We start from the raw sequence: 21,059 nt of genomic DNA on the forward strand, positions 1-21,059 counted from the left end.
GTGACTATGGGGGCCAGTTTAGTACAGTGAACTCATTGTCATGTTCAAGAAACCAATTTGAAATTATTCGACCTTTGTGACATGGTGCATTATCCTGCTGGAAGTAGCCATCAGAGGATGGGTACATGGTGGTCATAAAGGGATGGACATGGTCAGAAACAATGCTCAGGTAGGCCGTGGCATTTAAACAATGCCCAATTGGCACTAAGGGGCCTAAAGTGTGCCAAGAAAACATCCCCACACCATTACACCACCACCACCAGCCTGCACAGTGGTAACAAGGCATGATGGATCCATGTTCTTATTCTGTTTACGCCAAATTCTGACTCTACCATCTGAATGTCTCAACAGAAATCGAGACTCATCAGACCAGGCAACATTTTTCCAGTCTTCAACTGTCCAATTTTGGTGAGCTTGTGCAAATTGTAGCCTCTTTTTCCTATTTGTAGTGGAGATGAGTGGTACCTGGTGGGGTCTTCTGCTGTTGTAGCCCATCCGCCTCAAGGTTGTACGTGTTGTGGCTTCACAAATGCTTTCCTGCATACCTCGGTTGTAACGAGTGGTTATTTCAGTCAAAGTTGCTCTTCTATCAGCTTGAATCAGTCGGCCCATTCTCCTCTGACCTCTAGCATCAACAAGGCATTTTCGCCCACAGGACTGCCGCATACTGGATGTTTTTCCCTTTTCACACCATTCTTTGTAAACCTTAGAAATGGTTGTGCGTGAAAATCCCAGTAACTGAGCAGATTGTGAAATACTCAGACCGGCCCGTCTGGCACCAACAACCATGCCACGCTCAAAATTGCTTAAATCACCTTTCTTTCCCATTCAGACATTCAGTTTGGAGTTCAGGAGATTGTCTTGACCAGGACCACACCCCTAAATGCATTGAAGCAACTGCCATGTGATTGGTTGGTTAGATAATTGCATTAATGAGAAATTGAACAGGTGTTCCTAATAATCCTTTAGGTGAGTGTGTGTAATATATATATATATATATATATATATATATACACATATACACACACACACACACACATATACATATATATATTAGGGGTGGGCGATCTGACTTTTATATCGTGATCGATCTTGAAGACGTCCACAATATACTTTTCAATCGAATCATAGATATTGCTGTCTTTTATGTCCTCATAATGATGTTAAAACAACAACGACTGCCTACTAGATGGCTGTGCTGATTGGCCAAATTATACCACGTGTATCTATCATGTGTCTTTCATGCGTGGTGAAGTATTAGAAAAAAAAAAATCAACATGAACTAGCAGCATGGCGGATGAGGAGCTGGTGCTGAAAAAATACTTAACATTAGATGTGTGGCAGTGGTTTGGCTATGCACAATCAGACATTTCTCAGAGAAAAGTTATCTGTAAACTTAGTCAGGTAACGGTCGGCTCTTCCAGAGGTAATATGACGTATCTTTTCAACCACCTGAAAAGGAAGCAGGAAGGAACATGCCAAGAGTGTTTCACTCAGGTCGGTACAACCCCACTCATCTCTATCTCACGAGGTCCCGAAACAAACAGTTATCACAGACCGACACATTAGAGCAGTCTAAAAAATACGACAAAAGCAGCAAATGATGGAAAGAGGTGACGGAGGCGGTCACATTCTACTTAGCTAAGGATATGGTGCCATTCAAATCTGTGGAAAACATGGGATTTAAAAGACTGATCCACACTTTAGACGCACGGTATGATTTGCCAAGTCGCGAATATTTTTCTAATACCATATTAATGCCATTCCCCATATTATTATTATTTTTATTTCTTGGCAGACGCCCTTATCCAGGGCGAATTACATTTGTACCTATTTATACAGCTGGGTATTTTTACTGGAACAATCTAAGTGAAGTACCTTACTCAAGGGTACAACTACACTGCCCTAACCGGGATTTAAACCCCCAACCTTCCGGTTACGAGTCGTACAGCTGAGCCGTGCCTGAGTCTAACCATCTGTTATTTTATATCATTATCTATTGGCTTGAAGTTGTAGCAATGTTCATTTTTCAGAATTTGAAAAGTGCACTCTTGTGTTATTAATATTTTATTACTGCAATTTCTGAGTACTTTAAGACCTTGTGTTATTTAATGTTTATCTATTGACTGCTGATTACGACTTTAATATTTAAAATAAGGTTAAAATCAGGCAATTTAATGACCAATTTGACAACTGATTCTTTAAATCAATGCAATTTAAATTGTACAAATAGATAAATCCATAGGCTTGGTCCAGTCTGGATATTCTCTATAAGATCGTGATATGAATTTTTGGGAAGATTGCCCACCCATAATCATACATATACATACATAGCTCTGGAAAAAATTAAGAGACCACTGCAAAATTATCAGTTTCTCTGGTTTTACTATTTATAGGTATGTGTTTGGGTAAATTGAATATTGTTTAATTCTATAAACTACTGAAAACATTTCTCCCAAATTCCAAATTAAAAAAATGAATACAATGGAATGGCTGCCATACATGTATAGACATGTATAGAATTTAAGAAAAAATTGCAGTGGTCTCAATTTTTTCCCAGAGCTGTGTGTTGTGTGTGTGTGTGTGTGTATATATACACTCACCTAAAGGATTATTAGGAACACCATACTAATACTGTGTTTGACCCCCTTTCGCCTTCAGAACTGCCTTAATTCTACGTGGCATTGATTCAACAAGGTGCTGAAAGCATTCTTTAGAAATGTTGGCCCATATTGATAGGATAGCATCTTGCAGTTGATGGAGATTTGTGGGATGCACATCCAGGGCACGAAGCTCCCGTTCCACCACATCCCAAAGATGCTCTATTGGGTTGAGATCTGGTGACTGTGGGGGCCAGTTTAGTACAGTGAACTCATTGTCATGTTCAAGAAACCAATTTGAAATTATTCGACCTTTGTGACATGGTGCATTATCCTGCTGGAAGTAGCCATCAGAGGATGGGTACATGGTGGTCATAAAGGGATGGACATGGTCAGAAACAATGCTCAGGTAGGCCGTGGCATTTAAACGATGCCCAATTGGCACTAAGGGGCCTAAAGTGTGCCAAGAAAACATCCCCCACACCATTACACCACCACCACCAGCCTGCACAGTGGTAACAAGGCATGATGGATCCATGTTCTCATTCTGTTTACGCCAAATTCTGACTCTACCATCTGAATGTCTCAACAGAAATCGAGACTCATCAGACCAGGCAACATTTTTCCAGTCTTCAACTGTCCAATTTTGGTGAGCTTGTGCAAATTGTAGCCTCTTTTTACTATTTGTAGTGGAGATGAGTGGTACCCGGTGGGGTCTTCTGCTGTTGTAGCCCATCCGCCTCAAGGTTGTACGTGTTGTGGCTTCACAAATGCTTTGCTGCATACCTCGGTTGTAACGAGTGGTTATTTCAGTCAAAGTTGCTCTTCTATCAGCTTGAATCAGTCGGCCCATTCTCCTCTGAGCTCTAGCATCAACAAGGCATTTTCGCCCACAGGACTGCCGCATACTGGATGTTTTTCCCTTTTCACACCATTCTTTGTAAACCCTAGAAATGGTTGTGCGTGAAAATCCCAGTAACTGAGCAGATTGTGAAATACTCAGACCGGCCCGTCTGGCACCAACAACCATGCCACGCTCAAAATTGCTTAAATCACCTTTCTTTCCCATTCAGACATCCAGTTTGGAGTTCAGGAGATTGTCTTGACCAGGACCACACCCCTAAATGCATTGAAGCAACTGCCATTTGATTGGTTGGTTAGATAATTGCATTAATGAGAAATTGAACAGGTGTTCCTAATAATCCTTTAGGTGAGTGTATATATATGCGCAACTCTCAGTGTGAGAGGAGGGGTACCTGGGGAGGGCAGGGGACGGGACATGCCCCCCGCGGGTCTCCTAGCCTGGGGGTAGCTGGGGAGCTTGTGCCGTGCCCCAGGGTCCTGCTTGAGCAGCGGGGCAGGCACGCCGAGGGGGGATTCCACTGGGGTGTGCGGAGGGGCCAGCTCTCTCTCTGATGCCTCTGTATCTGGACAAACAACAGGAAAAATGGAATGTGAAATTACAAGGATAACAACAACAATCATAACCACCAGGTGAGAGGGGGTATCCGAGGTACCTGCGAAGGGGCAGGGGCTGTGGACGATGGTGTGGTTGTCTCCCTGTTCGGGGGTCTCCGCCACCGGCTTCTCCAGTACTTGGGGGCGCACCTCCCGCACACGGCATGTGTAGCGACAACGTCTGCGTGGGTCCACGGTGCTCCAGTACCACCGAGAACACCTGGGGTGGGGTTTATTATTATATTAGTCATTCCTTTTTCAATGAATGACTGTCACATATATAAATAAATGTACAACCTAAGATAAATATAAACAATGAGGCACAGAACAGGCACTCACTGGTATCCCACTGGGAACAGCTTCCCCTGACTGGCAGACAGCTCTGTCAATACACCCAGCTTTTCAATCTGCAGAGACCCTGGAGAGGGGGAGAGAAGGAAGGAGAGGAGAGAGGGGTCAGATACCTTATTGGAACCTCACAACTGGAGTATTCTTCACTAATGACACTGTTGGTCCAGTCCAGTCCCAGTCTCCATGCGTCTGTCGGTGTAGTCCAGTCTAGCCCCAGTCTCTGTGCGTCTGTCGGTCCAGTGCAGTTCAGTCCAGCGCAGCCCAGCCCCAGTCTCTATGCGTCTCTTGGTCCAGTCCAGTCCAGCCCCAGTCTCCGTGCATCTCTCGGTCCGGTCCAGTCCAGTCCAACCCCATTCTCCATGCGTCCCCCGGTCTGGTCCAGTCCAGCCCTCACCGATCATCAGGCTAATGGACTCCGGTTCCAGGCCTGTCAGGAACTTCCTGCGTAGACTGATGCCCTCAAAATCCACATACACCCTGCGCAGCACCTCAAACCCGTCCCCGGTCACTGTCTGCACGGGCGCGATGGGCAGAGAGGAGTGGGGGGGAACAAAAGAGCGAGGGAGGGCGAAGCAGTGAGCAATGAGAGAAAGAGGAGGAGAGAGAATTTGTGATTAAATAAATGTGCACAAATCCTCCCAAGACTAATTACAAAAAACATTTGATATCCTTGATAAGAACCAGTTTTCACCAGCAAATCTGTCTTGAAGTATACTGTGAGACTAAGACCGTACGACAGTACCCTTGTTGACATCACAGGGAAAGAAATGAAGTTCTTCATCCTTTATACTGGAAATTCTAAAATGTATTTTAATTATTTCCAAATAGGGAATTCATTATTCCCAGCTGGCCTTGAGCTGGTTTCTGTAAAACTTCCATTAAATGACTATTCCAAATAACTGCAAGACGCCCCAGCGTCAACTGGAGACCGGCGTTTGTATTAAACATTCATAAAGACATCACGGACTCATGCAGGGTAAGAAGAGGCTGGAAACATTGTAGAAGTAGGCTAATAGCCCTAGCTTTTAGTTTGTTTTTGTTTTTTTTAAATACCATTGGCTGCGTGCGTGAGGAGTTCGCACACAACTGAGTAGCAATGTTACCTTGCCGCAGACCAGGTGGCGGTGCTTCTGGCAGTACACCTTCTTGTCCTCCTGGAACACGCAGCTGCGGGAGCGCGCACACATGAAGTGGTAGTTACTCTGACAGGAGGGCAGGCAGCAGCCCACCGTCGCCCCTGCCTGGTTACACCGCTCACAGCGCTGGGGGAAAGGTGTGTAAGAGGGAGAGGGGGATGGATGGCACAGAAGATGGGAAACAGATGGTTGATAAGTGTAAAAACAGTTTACTCTATCTCCACCGCCTCCCCCCATAACAGCCAACTAACCAAGATTAACCAAATCAAATTGCATTGATTTATAAAAACTGTAATGCCATGTCATACTGCAGCCAACTATCCCACCCCTCGGATGCCCCTCCCCTCACCATGAGCCTCCCGCGAGCTGTGGCACTGTGCACATGCATCAAGGATCCATTCTCCTCCTCAAACACCTCAGCAGACCACAGGGCACAGTTCACATGGGCCCACTCATTCTGCCCAAGGTACAGCAGCCGGCCAGCATCCTGGGGGGGTGCGAGAGAGAGAGAGTTACAATAAAAGTGGCACAGTACAGGCGCTAGCACAATGGTTATGGTGAGATCACAGCCTACAGGGAAAGTATGTTCACAGCCTACAAGAAGAGGATGGTCAGGTTAATATTAAAAATTCAGCAGAACAGACCTGATGGAGGCTACAGGGAAACTACTACAGTTACAGTGCTGATACACCAGGGTGGCTACAGTGACCGAACAGTTGGGTCAGTGCTGTGGGAGAGACACTCACGTTCGACTGGGCGTCTCCATATTTCTGGCACAGTGCACACTGCCGCTCGTCCTCCTTGGACCAGCCGGTGTCCAGGTCAGTAGTGGACAGCCGTCCTCGTTTTCCTGCAGCACAGACAAGCAGCACAGCAAAGTCACCCACAGTAATGACATCAGCACGCACATGGTTGTTAGTGACATCGACATGCACATTGTCGTTAGTGACATCTCCCTCTGATGAAGGTGAATAAAAAAAAATACATATCCCAAGTGAAACTCTGCTGAACTGCAAGTTGTTCTTTTTGAACTACAAGATGTGTTTTGTTTGAGAGTCTCTCATCACAAGGTTGACATGGACTAGCTGCCAGATCACTTCCAGATAACCCAGGTTGTGCAGAGGGACCCAAGCCAGACAAAACAGCATCTGAGGTGAGTATTTTTAATAGAAAGTTAACCCCTCTGCAGATTGACCTGTATTGACCTGGACAGAAGGAATCTTGCAGTACAAGAATAATTGAACAGAAGGGGTAGACCATGAACTGTGAGGTCAGCACGAAGCTGTAGGAAGAACATGGACCTGTAATGTGGCCACAAGGTTGTTGGCAGTGATATTCATCAGCTCAGAAGAGAAAGGAAAACAAGCAGATGTTTAGACTGAGAACAGCTACACTTCTAGTGTAATAAATGATCACATGACCATCTGGGAGAGGCCAGGGTTAGTTAACATAGGAGGGGAAGCTGGAAAGCTGGGAAGCTTTCAAGGAGGGTGTGATGATGGTGTATAGATGGTTTAACGGGTAGTCAGTGGAAACACTGGACCCAGATTAAACCTTAAGACTCACTCTTCCTGCAGGAGCCAATATTTGAATTATGTCATTTAAGGTCAAAACACCAATTGGTGTGGGCACCAATGAACAGGGCTCAATTCAATACCCGTCTTGAAGATATTGTGCAAATGTTTATGTTATGGGTGTCTATGGAGTATGTCCTGCAGATGACAATCACCAGCTATATGTATGAAAGGCATCATAGGAACAAACCGACATTCTCCCTCCTTTCAACCAGAACAAAGGATGGAGACTAACATTGGAGATGGATATTGCATGTTCAGGCATTTAGTCATGGGCCAGCAGGATGTATTGGTACCAATAAAGGGAAGAAGGAATCCCCATCTATAACCCCAGAACAAGGAGTGTGGAACAAATGTCATGATAGTCTTTCAATTGCGTACATAATTAAAATAAACAATGAAAAAAAGGATGAAACCACGATGCCAGGTGTATCCCAATATAACTAATACAAAATTGGTGGTTTCCCTTTCAAACGGGTGTGTAAGGTATGTAGTGAGAGTGAATGGGTCAGACCTTTGCAAGAATGTCACGAGAACAGAGCTACCAATTAATCTTGACTATGCAAAATAAATACCCAAACCTGCACACCGTCTATGACTAGCACAATTAAGGATTGTGCTGGTGTCAGTAAAGACATTTATAAGATGATAAACCTCTATGCCCCCTGACAGAAACACGACACATGAACGTATGACAATAGAACTTAAATTGGAGGGTTAAAATACAGCTCCATAGCTGCTTTACACTCTATTGGTATCATCATAAGGAAAACTGTAGTCAAACATATGAATACAATTGAAAAGCATGCACAATATACTTCCAGTGAGAAAAGATATTATGGAAAAGGAAACTGAGACGATTAATATGTGGGACAAAGTTGTGACTTCTCAGCAGGAAGGCTGCCTTCAACCCAAAATCAGTTAATACACATTCATCTGGACCTTCAGGGGCCTTCGGGACACTGAATGCGTCACCTTCCGAAGTTCGAATTCCAGTTATGCATTTAATGGTTAAACCTAATGTTGGCGAGCAGTCACTCCCTTGGCCATGTACAGTGAGGGAAAAAAGTATTTGATCCCCTGCTGATTTTGTACGTTTACCCACTGACAAAGAAATGATCAGTCTATAATTTTAATGGTAGGTGTATTTTAACAGTGAGAGACAAAATAACAGCAAAAAAATCCAGAAAAAACGCTTTTCAAAAAAGTTAAAAATTGATTTGCATGTTAATGAGGGAAATAAGTATTTGATCCCCTATCAATCAGCAAGATTTCTGGCTCCCAGGTGTCTTTTATACAGGTAACGAGCTGAGATTAGGAGCACTCTCTTAAAGGGAGTGCTCCTAATCTCAGCTCGTTACCTGTATAAAAGACACTTGTCCACAGAAGCAATCAATCAATCAATCAGATTCCAAACTCTCCACCATGGCCAAGACCAAAGAGCTGTCCAAGGATGTCAGGGACAAGATTGTAGACCTACACAAGGCTAGAATGGGCTACAAGACCATCACCAAGCAACAAAATAACTGTCAGTCTCTCTAGGTCTGGGACTCCATGCAAGATCTCACCTCGTGGAGTTTCAATGATCATGAGAACGGAGAGGAATCAGCCTAGAACTACACGGGAGGATCTTTTTAATGATCTCAAGGCAGCTGGGACCATAGTCACCAAGAAAACAATTGGTAACAAACTACGCCGCAAAGGACTGAAATCCTGCAGTGCCTGCAAGGCCCCCCTGCTCAAGAAGCACATGTACAGGCCAGTCTGAAGTTTGCCAATGAAAATCTGAATGATTCAGAGGAGAACTGGGTGAAAGTGGTCTCAGATGAGACCAAAAATCGAGCTCTTTGGCATCAACTCAACTCGCCGTGTTTGGAGGAGGAGGAATGACCCCAAGAACACCATCCCCACCGTCAAACATGGAGGTGGAAACATTATGCTTTGGTAGGGTTTTTCTGCTAAGAGGACAGGACAACTGCACCACATCAAAGGGACAATGGACGGGGCCATGTACCGTCAAATCTTGGGTGAGAACCTCCTTCCCTCAGCCAGGGCATTGAAAATGGGTCGTGGATGGGTATTCCAGCATGACAATGACCCAAGACACACAGCCAAGGCAACAAAGGAGTGGCTCAAGAAGAAGCACATTAAGGTCCTGGAGTGGCCTAGCCAGTCTCCAGACCTTAATCCCATAGAAAATCTGTGGAGGGAGTTGCCAAACTTCAGCCTCGAAACCTTAATGACTTGGAGAGGATCTGCAAAGAGGAGTGGGACAAAATCCCTCCTGAGATGTGTGCAAACCTGGTGGCCAACTACAAGAAACGTCTGACCTCTGTGATTGCCAACAAGGGTTTTGCCACCAAGTACTAAGTTGAAGGGGTCAAATACTTATTTCCCTCATTAACATGCAAATCAATTTATAACTTTTTTTAAATGCATTTTTCTGGATTTTTTTGTTGTTATTCTGTCTCTCACTGCTAAAATACACCTACCATTAAAATTATAGACTGATCATTTCTTTGTCAGTGGGCAATATAAAAATGGGCAGGGGAATTACATGGGTTGCTAGACTCTTTGAAGTGTGGAGGAAAATAAAAATAATTTTGAGTCTCTGGGCTTTGTGTGCTGTGGCCCTGGAATTTTCTAACATTAACTATTCATTTGCCTGCATGTTATTTGTTATACTTGTTATTTTTAACTTCTCCGTTACTCCCTTTTAGTTTATCAGCAACTTATATTCCTTACTTGCTTCTTATTAGAGTTTAATTGTTTCAAACCTATTTTTGCTATCAGCAAATGACCTTCCAATTAATCTGGCAATTTAGAGGATAATTATAATATTAAAATAATATTGATGAGATGGGTAGGCTAATTTTAGAATGCAATGAAATGACTGCTATAGTTATTTAGATTACCGATCAGACACTGTAAAATGTCACGCCCCTTGAGTGTAAGTCCCAAAATGGATATACAAGCTTTGTACTTCCTTGAAAAGTTTGAAAAAACAGCATTATACTTGTTTAACACTTTGTTGCTGTGTTCTGCTGTTTTTCCTGTGCATGTAATAAATTCTGATTAGAACAGACAACTGTAAATCTTTCTTCCAGCACAGCAGTCTATGCAATGTTGTGTTAACATGCAGGCTCCTACACACGATGGACGTGACAATCATGAGTCTCACTGCTAAAGCTGATGTAAGGGACAAGGGTGTGTGAATCTCATACAGAAAGTCACTTATGTGAAAAAGTTCAGACAGGCTCCACTTGAGTTTGTTGACCCAGAGGGCAAGGCCTGAAATGTGAGCTACAAGAATGCACCCAATGGCTTCCTCACAGATAAGTTCTGCATGGAAATACTTTGACAAAGTAAATGAAAACAATGATAATGTGTGAAGTGCAATTAAACTACCACACATCTTCAGCTGCTGTGTTACCCACCTAAAAGCTGCATACACAGCCAGCTATTGCTATTTATTTTTTTATTTGCTGGAACTCGAGCACAAAGGTATGTTTCTGAACGCCCTTTGCACAGCCAGCTTGTAGTGCAATTTGAGAAGGGAGATCAATTGTTCCCTAACAGCATTTATCACAGAGTGTAGAAGCTCTCCATGAAGGATACATGCATTTACGTGCGCCATTTTCAAATTACTATTAAGAAAAATTTAAAGAAACATCCGATCCAAACACTACATATATTAGTAATACAAAACACATCACATACAGTAAACAAAGTTTGTGTAAAGTAAAGGCTTTTTCTCTGTACATCGCTATAATTGTTCTGCTTTCGTCCCTTTTTGATTTCACTGATAATGTAGTTTATCTTTTGAGTGAGAGAGATACTCGTTTAGCGCTCGACATTAATACAGAACTGCAAACTAGTTTGATTGTAGTGGGTTGATATACGTCAATTGATTATGTAAGTAAATTTGACAACACCTACACTAAATTAAATTACTTAAGCGTCAACAATTACAAATGGCAAATACCAGAATCTGTACTCCATTAAAACATATGGCAGCTATATTTTCAGATCATTCACATAAAAAACTAAAATTAAACGTGTTTTCCAAATTGGCACAGGGACACATAAAAATGATCCCCGGTGTTTCTAAATCGGAGTATATATATTTTTCTTAGTATTCCAAATCTCATACAGTACAGTAAAACAGTGAAGTGGCGGCAGTGGAATGTAGGAGGATCAGTCTCTTGCCCATTCCAATTTCTCGCCAAACGGTGGACTCGCACCATTTGACAATATTTTGGGGTGTTCACACTAAATGTTAGACAAGGGTCTTGTACTATGATAAATGTGGTAATTATTTATACGTTTACTTTTATTAAGTTTTAAAACATTTTTAATGACACTACGTAAAGAAAATCCAAGATCAGACATTAGGGGTAGTCACAATTTAGCTTTTTTGGTATTGTATATATCTAAGTTAAGGCCTAATCTAACAATTTAACTGTGTAACAGCTTTAAATTAAGTTTTAAAAATCAACCGACCACCCTACTTTGGGTCACTGCAGCTCTGTAGCATCACAGCAACTGAAACCCAAGAGCAATGAGACTGCAATTCAGACTCCCACCGAAAATGTTCAGATTATTCAACCTGGAATAGTGTGAACGGACAGTTACACCATGACCGCTGGCATACCTTTGGCTCTGAGTCTCTGGGCGCGGCTGGGAAGCCTGTGGTGGGGCCTCCTACAGGTGGGGGTGGGGAGGTGCACCCCATCCTTGAGTTTGACTTCTGATGATTCACCGCCGGCCCCTGCCCGGGCTTCGGCTGGAACGAGCTGCTCCTCCCTCTCACGCCACTGGGCGTAGACATGCTCAGCAGATGGGGGCAGGACTGCATTGGGCAACATGCCACTGTGGAGACAGGTGAGAGGAGGAGCAGAGAAAAGAGGAAGGTGGGGAGAGGACGACAGCATAAGGAACAGGGGGGGAGAATTAAACTTTTATATAAACAGAAAAGTTTGTACTGTCCAAAATGTACATATGCCCAAGCTGTTCTGACCAATAGCAGAGAAGTGTGTGATAATATTAACCAATAAAAATGGTTGTAAATTGGTTTCTTGTTCTCTACACACTGCGATGCGAGAAGTGGCGGATGTAAAGTTTGGGGATCTCAGCTACAATTTATAATTCTGTAAAAATGTTTTTTTTTTTTTTTTTTTTTTTTGCAGATGTTTTTTGCAGAAGATTTTAAATTCCTTATTTTTCTAAAAGGGAATAAAGACATTTATGCGTTTTTTGCGATATACAGCTTTCATATGATTGTTACATTCTTGGTCAAATTAAGTAATTCACTGTGCTATTCCAATCCAGGCATTTGTGTGGGACAGCTGTCTGTCTGCTGTTAGCACTGAGGGTTAACCTTCAGTGAGAAGGTTAACAGAAGTGAGTCAGTCCACAGCACAGCCACCGCATGATCTCAGAAGTTACCAAAAAACAGGAACAAAAACCTTGAGGACATTGGCCAAGGCTTGAGTGAGCAGCACTGTGACATGAACTCAGTGCACTGTGATCAACTGCAGGTTGAGTGTACTGAAAAGACTGTCACACTCAAATGGAAACACCCAAGGTCTACTGAAAACAAACTGTAGAACTACAGTAGAGTACAGTACAGCAGGGTCAGGTCATGTAGTACCCCAAGTCTCCAGTGTACACAACATCCCTGGCTGACCTCCACTACAGTTCTGATTAGAAGACAGCCTTATTCCCCACAGCTGCCTGGGGCCTTCATCAAGACACCAGCTGAACACCTCTGGAGAAGGTTTGTTTATTTTTTTATAGTTATATTATTAATTTAATTTGTCTCCCTGCAACCCAATCTCCCTCTCCCCGCTCCGGGAAGGCGGTGGATAGGTAACTTACACTGGGAAGTCTTTGGAGCGCGGGTCCCAGACTTTGGGATCTTGACCGTTGAACCAGTTGAAGAACTTCTCCAGGAGCTGCAACACAGAAGGGCAAAAGGGACTCAGGTAAACTGCTTATTCCGGCCTTTTACTTCACACAGCTGAGTTTGCATTGGTCATTGAGAACATGAATGCACAATGCCAAAGGGGTTTCCAGCACTGGTCTCAGAGAGAGAGAGAGAGAGAGAGAGAGAGAGAGAGAGAGAGAGAGAGAGAGAGAGAGAGAGAGAAGCACAGCAGGGTCTCCAGCCCTGGTCCTGGCGGGACACAGTATAGTACAGTGCCTAGGCTGCATGAGGTGCAGATACCGCAGACTACTGCAACAGAGAGCCAGAATCACCAACAGATGCTCCCTGGTTAAACATCAGCAACCAGTCAGCAGACTCAAATTGCTTGTGATAAAAATTTGCATTGAAAGCATGTAGTTCAGTTTCGATTGCCAAATTTCAGTCAGGAAAGGTGAACCCCTCCACCCCCCCCCCCACCACAAAAAAATATTTTTTTCCAGAGCTGTGTGTTTATTATTGAGACCACTCCAATTACGCCTATTGTCTTTAAAAAACGAACTAGTCATCTGGAATCACTGCAAATTTACTGGAAAGTGCAGTTCCCAGAGAGCGCAGGACGTGAGGCACATATAGACACTGGCTCACTGTGAACAACCAGAGAGAAAATGTGACTCAGAGGAAGGGCGGCTTGCATTTGATGTGGTACCGGAGGAAACAGATTGCTGGAAACCCACAACCACTAAAAACATATTTTGATGGGAAAGACAGATGATATGGGGCTGCCACAAAGCAGTGCCTCGGGGGAATAAAGACCGGAAGTAGACACTGGAGGTCTGACAAAATATTTAAATGATCTTGGACCATTACCAGGGAGGGGTGGAAAGGTCTCTCTACTGCTCTAGTCTCCTCCTTCACTCCTCTCCCCCACCCTCCTCCTCTGCCCACACCCCACGCTGCTCCTCTCTTCCATCCCCAACCCTGATCCTCTCCTATGCCTCCCCTCTCCTCTATTCTCCACTCCCCTACTGCCACATGGTGCCACTGCTCCTGCACCACTCCCTTTCCAAATTCTCTCCAGTCTCCCCACCCCTCTCTCACCGTCAGGTAGTACGAACGGGCGACGGACGTGGGCCGCTGGTCCTCTGGCTGCTTGTCCTCCTCCTCCTCCATGTTCCTGCGAATCACCTGGACTACGTCTTCGTGGAATGATTTCTGAGCAGAGAGGGTTTAAATTTGATCAGATTGTTATTAGGTTTGATTTGAAACTGATATTTATGACAATCCATGTATGCGTGCGTTTATATATGTGTACATAGTGATTTTTCTTTGGCAACACTGAAAGCCATACCCATAAGCAACTCTGAATTGGGAGACAAAGAGCAGGAGGGTGAGAGAAAGATTAAAGGAAGACAGGCAGGCAAGGAAACAATTAATCAAAGTCGTGGAGTGTAAGAGAGGGAGAGTGTAATATCCCCATTAGAGCTGTGCCGATATAATGACACCAATACCTCTTCTAGAAATCAGTCACCTATCAACCATCTATAATAGAAATATTTTAATATGAACACAACATAAACACTTGCATAAGTAGATAACTATATACATGAGCTATATATTAAGTTTTATGGTATTTACCCTATAAAATTGGTAGAATTTAACAGTAGACAGACTAGGCCACCTCAAAATATGGTCTTTCATTTTAAGTACTGAGGAAGACAATTGTCTATGTGTACAGTTTTAATAGTGAACATATAGATGCTGGTACATGAGCAAGACAGGCTCACATTTAGTCTATGTAGTTTATGTATAGTTGCTACTATGATATACAATATGATGCAGGGGGCGACAAATCATGTAACTCGTGGTAAGTTTTAAACTTGTTCTTATTTTAGCAGTCTATATTATGGGGTCAAATTTTAACAAAATGCCAGTATTCAAAATGGAATAAACTACAATTGCTGATACAATCTGTTAAATCACTAGCTAACAGTGCCGTCCAGTGTTAATTTCATCAACGAAAAGACAAAAAATATTCGTCAAGGACCAGTTTTCAGTGATGACTATGACGATAACGAGATAAATACTATGGGGAAAAAAACAAATAAAAATAAATGCCGTATAATTTTAGTTGACTAAAATGTGACAAAACGAAAATTAAACCCGAGACTAATGGACATAAATTACAGTGCCTTGCGGGCAGCTGGTCAGGGAATTGTTTCATGGTGCAGTCATACGTATGCATGCATTGACTCGGTCATCGTGTTCGTGCAGCACAGCTTATCGCAGTTCTGCGCAGCTATGTGCCGCTCCACCAATGGGATTTGTGGAATTATGCAGATCTGCGTCTGTTCTTTTGTATATAGGACTGTTATGTACGGGTCTTGTAATTAGTAAAGTTAGGATCTAATTGGTTAACTTATAAGTACAGTAAGCCAAGTTTAGTGCTTACACCATGAAGTGCAATTCTAGTTTTATCAACAGGGGACACGTTTGAAAATTATGTTAATGCAAAAGCTATTGGAAATGTTAATATTGTCAGCGAATGTCCGTACTGGAATATAAAAATATAAATGGGATGATTGTAGTTGCATTTTGACCTAAATAATGCATGCATGAATGAATGTACCGTGATACCTTGATGTACCTTGTAATGTGCATCGTTACATAGATCGTATCTCTAGGTACTTGCCAGTACCTACCCCTAATCCCCACAGTATCCTATGCAAACATACGGTCAGGGCGCTGGTTTGGGCTGGGTCTGTTATCACTCTACAGACGTGTGCATCTTCTGATGTCATGGTTTACTATTACGTGGTTGTAAATGTGCTACACATTGTTACAGTACCGATCCCTGCTGTTTGTGTGGGAGCTTTGAATGCAAATATAGTGACCATGAGAAGGAGCTATGCAAGAGTGTGAGGGGGAAGGGGGACGTGTGCAGGATGCAGGGGATCCGCAGCGCCGGTCAGGAGCTCACCAATGTTGTGTAGAGGCCCTTGTCGAATTTCTCGCCCACAGCCCTGAGATCACAGACTGGCACGCCTTCCACTCCTGTGTCACTGTCTGTCAGCACCTGGCACTGCAGGGCACACAACACGCATGAGACACACAGTGTCAGTCACAACGCAACATCACACACAGAGAGACAGACAGACACGAGACGGGCAGAGTCAGTGACAACGCACACACTGTCCCCCTCCTCACCTCCTTGCAGTGCACCAAGTGAGTGGTGAGGGTGGAGGTGAGCAGGCATGCCAGCACCTTCTCCATGCCCCCCCTGAGCTCAGTGTTCAGCAGCTCCCTCCACTGGCTAGGCTGGGACAGGCTGCAGGGCCCACAGGAGTACACCACGCTCTCCGGCAGCCTGGACAGGATCTCGTACAGGTCATCTGAGAGAGACGGGAGAGAAAGCGGCGGGAACAGAGGGTGAGGAGCTTGGCAGAAAGAGGTAACTTATTAAACAGAAATCACTCTTCTCCCTGTACATTCAATAACCCCCTGCCCAGACGCAAACAATGACTCGTACTTTGTCTCCCATTCAGTCTCCCAGAGCGCCGCAACACTATAGCAGCTGAGTAATCATGTTTATACAGGCGGCGAAGGGTCTGTCGGACAACGATCTCATCGGAAGTGATGATGCACAAATCCATTTGCTCTTTATTAGTATTACTAATTTCTTAGCAGACACCCTTATCTGACTTACAATTGTTACAAGATTACATTATTTACATTTTACTTATTTAGACAGCTGGGCGTTTACTGGAACAATCTGGGTGAAGTACCTTACTCAAGGGAACAACAGGAGTGCCCCCACATGGGATTGAACCCATGCCCCTGTGCTCCAGAGTCCAGAGCCCAAACCACTACTGCTCTTGTATCCTGTAAGTCAGTGGTTCCCAAACTGTGGGGGGGTGCAAGACCCTTTATGGGGGGCGGTGAAAGAGCTGAGTGGGTAAAACGTGAAGGGGATTGGATAATCTAATTTCTTTTGCAATGACCTATCTCTATGAAACAACTTTTTCCACACTTACACAAATTAAAAACAAACTGTACTGTGGTGACTCACAAGGGTGGAAATTGGGTCTCGGTTATTGGATTATTCCATATACAGTCATGGCCAATGAGAATAGTGGATTGTCAGGTAGCAGTGTCTGTGAAAACCACTAATTGGTAGTTTCAGACCAAAATACACAGCAAGTGAGGTGATAATTACGGTAAAATAAATGCATAATAACTTGCAGCTCCAAAATGTCAACGAGTCGTGGGAAACGAGCTCACTAGGACTCTCTGCTGCAATATTTTGGAGACACATTAACATAGATATATACACCAATCAGCCATAACATTATGACCACCTGCATCATATTGTGTAGGACCCAAAAAAGCCTTGACCCGTCGAGGCATGGACTCCACTAGACCTCTGAAGGTGTGCTGTGGTATCCGGCACCAAGACGTTAGCAGCAGATCCTTTAAGTCCTGTAAGTTGCGAGGTGGGGCCTCCATGGATTGGACTCGTTTGTCCAGCACATCCCACAGATGCTCGATTGGATTGAGATCTGGGGAATTTGGAGGCCAAGTCAACACCGTGAACTCATGATTCATCAGAACCGGCCACCCTCTTCCATTGCTCCGTGGTCCAGTTCTGATGCTCACGTGCCCATTGTAGGCGCTTTCGGCAGTGGACAGGGGTCAGCATGGGCACCCTGACTGGTCTGCGGCTACGCAGCCCCATACGCAACAAACTGCGATGCACTGTGAGTTCTGACACCTTTCTATCAGAACCAGCATTAACTTTTTCAGCAATTTGAGCTACAGTAGCTCGTCTGTTGGATCGGACCACACGGGCCAGCCTTCGCTCCCCACGTGCATCAATGAGCCTTGGCCACCCATGACCTGTTGCCGGTTCACCGCTTTCCCTTCCTTGGACCACTTTTGATAAGTACTGACCACTGCAGACCGGGAACACCCCGCAAGAGCTGCAGTTTTGGAGATGTTCTGACCCAGTTGTCTAGCCATCACAATTTGGCCCTTGTCAAAGTCGCTCAGATCCTTACGCTTGCCCATTTTTCCTGCTTCTAACACATCAACTTTGAGGACAAGATGTCTAATATATCCCACCCACTGACAGGTACCATGATTATCAGTGTTATTCACTTCACCCGTCAGTGGTCATAATGTTATGGCTGATCGGTTTATATATATAATTAGGGATGAAACCGAATAGTTGAAAATATATATAAAATGGGTAAAATCATACGAAATGGATAGAGGGCGTTACTGTATCTTCAGGCTCATGTCTCATTAATTAGAGTGGGCAGCAATAGATGGAGTGAGAATAGGTTCATGCAGAGAGATTCCAATGTAAATGGCCAAATAAAATTGTGAAATGCAAACAAGTATTATAGTGTATTTATCCTTGTTAAGCATTAGTGCTTTCATAAAAATAAATGTTAATATATATATGACTGTGTGAGACATCGGGGGGGGGCGGGGTTTGGGGGCGTGAGCTGTGACTCAAATGTTTTTGGGGGGGCAACAACCAGAAAGTTTGGGAACTGCTGTTGTAAGTCACCGTTGACAAGCACGTCTGCCAAGAAATAAATATATGGATACTTTGGCACCTCTTTAATGTGACCTCATAGAGGAAAATCAATTGTCATGTGGTTTCTCCCAAGCCAGCCACCCACCGACTTACAATCCCAGCTGGAAAATGCAACAAACTTCCCTGTTAACCCAACACCTCTCAGTGCGATCACTCGTCTGGACCGTGTCCTGAGGGGCTCTACAAAGCCATTGTCTGCTAGCTGCGTTTTTATGGTTTGTTTCAGATTTTATCCCCTCCTGGTTCCTTGTTGGATTGGAGTTTCCACCATTCAGATTGTATGACTTGTTTTGTATGGTGCTGGTTACTGTACATGTTATGCTATACCAAAATGTTCTGTGCTGTATTGTATTGCACTGTATTGCATAGGAATATCCTTTACTATCAATGACAGGAAAGCTTAAAACAAAACAAAAAAAGTGTGACTGTGGCAACAAATGCTGTAATTGGACTATCTGAGCTACAGTTAGACTGAATCTTAATTGGGCACTAACTGGGAAGGTAACTGGAGAGTGCCTGGACTGTGCCCGTGAGATTCACAGGTGTATGGGCTATGACGGGGTGGGGGCTCCACGCTCACCTGACAGGCCCTCACACTTGGCGTGGACCCAGTGGTTGCAGCTAGAGCACTGCATCATCTGGCTGTCATAGTCATTGTCTTCATAGCACTTGAAGCACATGGGGCAGTAGTTACCTGTGGACACAGCCAGTCAAAGCAGCCATCAATCAACCAACCGATCAATCAAACAATCCACAGCAAACTTAGGCTTGATCAATATTGCTCAAATGATAGTTAGACATTCATCAGTAATGGACAATGTATTTTACTCCTATTATACGACCCTGTGGAATCCCACTCTGTGTTTGAGATCCTGTAGGTGAGTGAAATATGAGCAGGGCTGTGTGAAAGGCTCAGCGTGCAGCAGAGGTGAGCTGTCTCAGTCTGCCTGGGACCTACCCTGGTCATACAGCTTGGTGCAGTCGGGACACAGACTCTTGCTGTGGTTCCACTCTGTGTCCCAGCTCTTCCCCGGGGTCACTCCGCAGCTCTTACACCTGATACACGTCATGCACACCTGTGGACAGGACACGCACGCGCACACACACAGACAGACAAAGATGCACCAATTAGTACTGGGGCCCCATTGTGCTGCTGGCTTCTGTCCCAACTCAGCTCTCCAGCTTCGTCACTCAAACCTCAACTGAACTAATAAAGAGTCAAATTTCACCACTTAAATGGTCTTGTGAACACAAAGCTGGGGAATTCCAGTACTTTACGCAATAATGATCGCTTCAGGTCCAGGGTTCGATGGAGAGCTGAGCAGGAGCACGGGAGCAGCAGGACACAGCGGGGCCACGGGACCGGCACTCGGAAGCTCTGGGCTAATCAACTGAATAATTAACTGGTTGAATTCAATACTTCTCTCCAGTCTCTGAACTGTTTTGCGGGCACACTATCTTCAATAAGCGACAATAAGTTATCAACTATAAAAACAAAAAAGGGTGAAAATGTGATATAAGCCCGAGCGAGGGAATAGATGAACACACTTATTGCAATGGATGGGGTGACAGAGCTCCTTCCTGTTAGGATACAAGACACTCTAACCCTGCACACCTGAAACTGCACACCTGAAACTGTCTGATGCATGATGTCAGGACTCATCAATACATTTACTTGGTTAGTTTTATTATCTGAGCGAGTGGGGGTGAACATTCAAATTCGCTCAGACACAGCTATCGGAAGCAAAGAGCCATTAGGAGGATCCCACGAGGGGCTCTACACAGACACGGGCAATTGAACCATCTGCCCACAGTCCACTTACACCTCCCCCTAGTGCCGGCAAGGCCTCACACTCACCCAAGACTTCTTGCGCTTGTTGGGTTTGGGGTAGTTGGGCCCCAGGCAGGTTGGGTGGTAGCAGTTCTGACAGCGTTCACACTCCAGCAAAGGCTGTGAAAGGAGGGGAGGGTGTGGAGGTAAGGGAGAGAGGGAAGGGTTGGAGATGGAGAAACCGGGGAGGAGAGAGGAAGGGAGGTTGACTATGTGGTTTTAAAGAGAGGGAGGGGGTAGGCTGACAAACCACAACCTTCAATTGCAGCCAACTCCCTTCCTGCCCTGCCTTCCCTCCCGCTACCTCTCCGTCTGTACCTTGCAGTGTATGACCTCAATGCATCATTTCCCCCTCTCACCCTCCCTGCGTACCTTGCTGAGTTTGTCCTTCCTACCGCAGACGTGGCAGAACTTGCAGCGGCGGCAGCACCAGTTCTCCTTGCTCTCCTGCAGAGGGCGCTCTCCGGGCTCCAGGCAGAAGACATGGAAGGGCTCACAGCACACCTGGCAGTACACCATCTGGGGGGGGGGGGGTTAGCCATCAGTAATCATAAATACAGAGTCATGACAGTGCAGCA

General features: G+C 44.5%; 1 protein-coding gene across 1 annotated transcript in view; it reads right to left on the reverse strand.

The window, feature by feature from the left end:
- The window catches only part of kmt2bb (lysine (K)-specific methyltransferase 2Bb), a 63,856-nt gene that overhangs the window by 16,599 nt on the left and 26,198 nt on the right, over positions 1–21,059 (reverse strand). Inside the window, exons 13-28 of the mRNA XM_066717885.1 lie at positions 20,854–21,000; positions 20,509–20,601; positions 19,609–19,726; positions 19,231–19,344; positions 16,253–16,437; positions 16,026–16,127; positions 14,147–14,260; positions 13,000–13,076; positions 11,774–11,991; positions 6,292–6,395; positions 5,895–6,032; positions 5,513–5,671; positions 4,804–4,921; positions 4,398–4,476; positions 4,118–4,278; positions 3,857–4,027 (exon numbers count right to left, since the gene is read on the reverse strand). Of these exons, the coding sequence (XP_066573982.1) occupies positions 3,857–4,027; positions 4,118–4,278; positions 4,398–4,476; positions 4,804–4,921; positions 5,513–5,671; positions 5,895–6,032; positions 6,292–6,395; positions 11,774–11,991; positions 13,000–13,076; positions 14,147–14,260; positions 16,026–16,127; positions 16,253–16,437; positions 19,231–19,344; positions 19,609–19,726; positions 20,509–20,601; positions 20,854–21,000 (2,098 nt within the window). The remainder of the gene's footprint in view (positions 1–3,856; positions 4,028–4,117; positions 4,279–4,397; positions 4,477–4,803; positions 4,922–5,512; positions 5,672–5,894; positions 6,033–6,291; positions 6,396–11,773; positions 11,992–12,999; positions 13,077–14,146; positions 14,261–16,025; positions 16,128–16,252; positions 16,438–19,230; positions 19,345–19,608; positions 19,727–20,508; positions 20,602–20,853; positions 21,001–21,059) is intronic.

Source organism: Amia ocellicauda, chromosome 12, assembly GCF_036373705.1.
Source record: "Amia ocellicauda isolate fAmiCal2 chromosome 12, fAmiCal2.hap1, whole genome shotgun sequence".
NCBI lineage: Eukaryota > Metazoa > Chordata > Actinopteri > Amiiformes > Amiidae > Amia > Amia ocellicauda.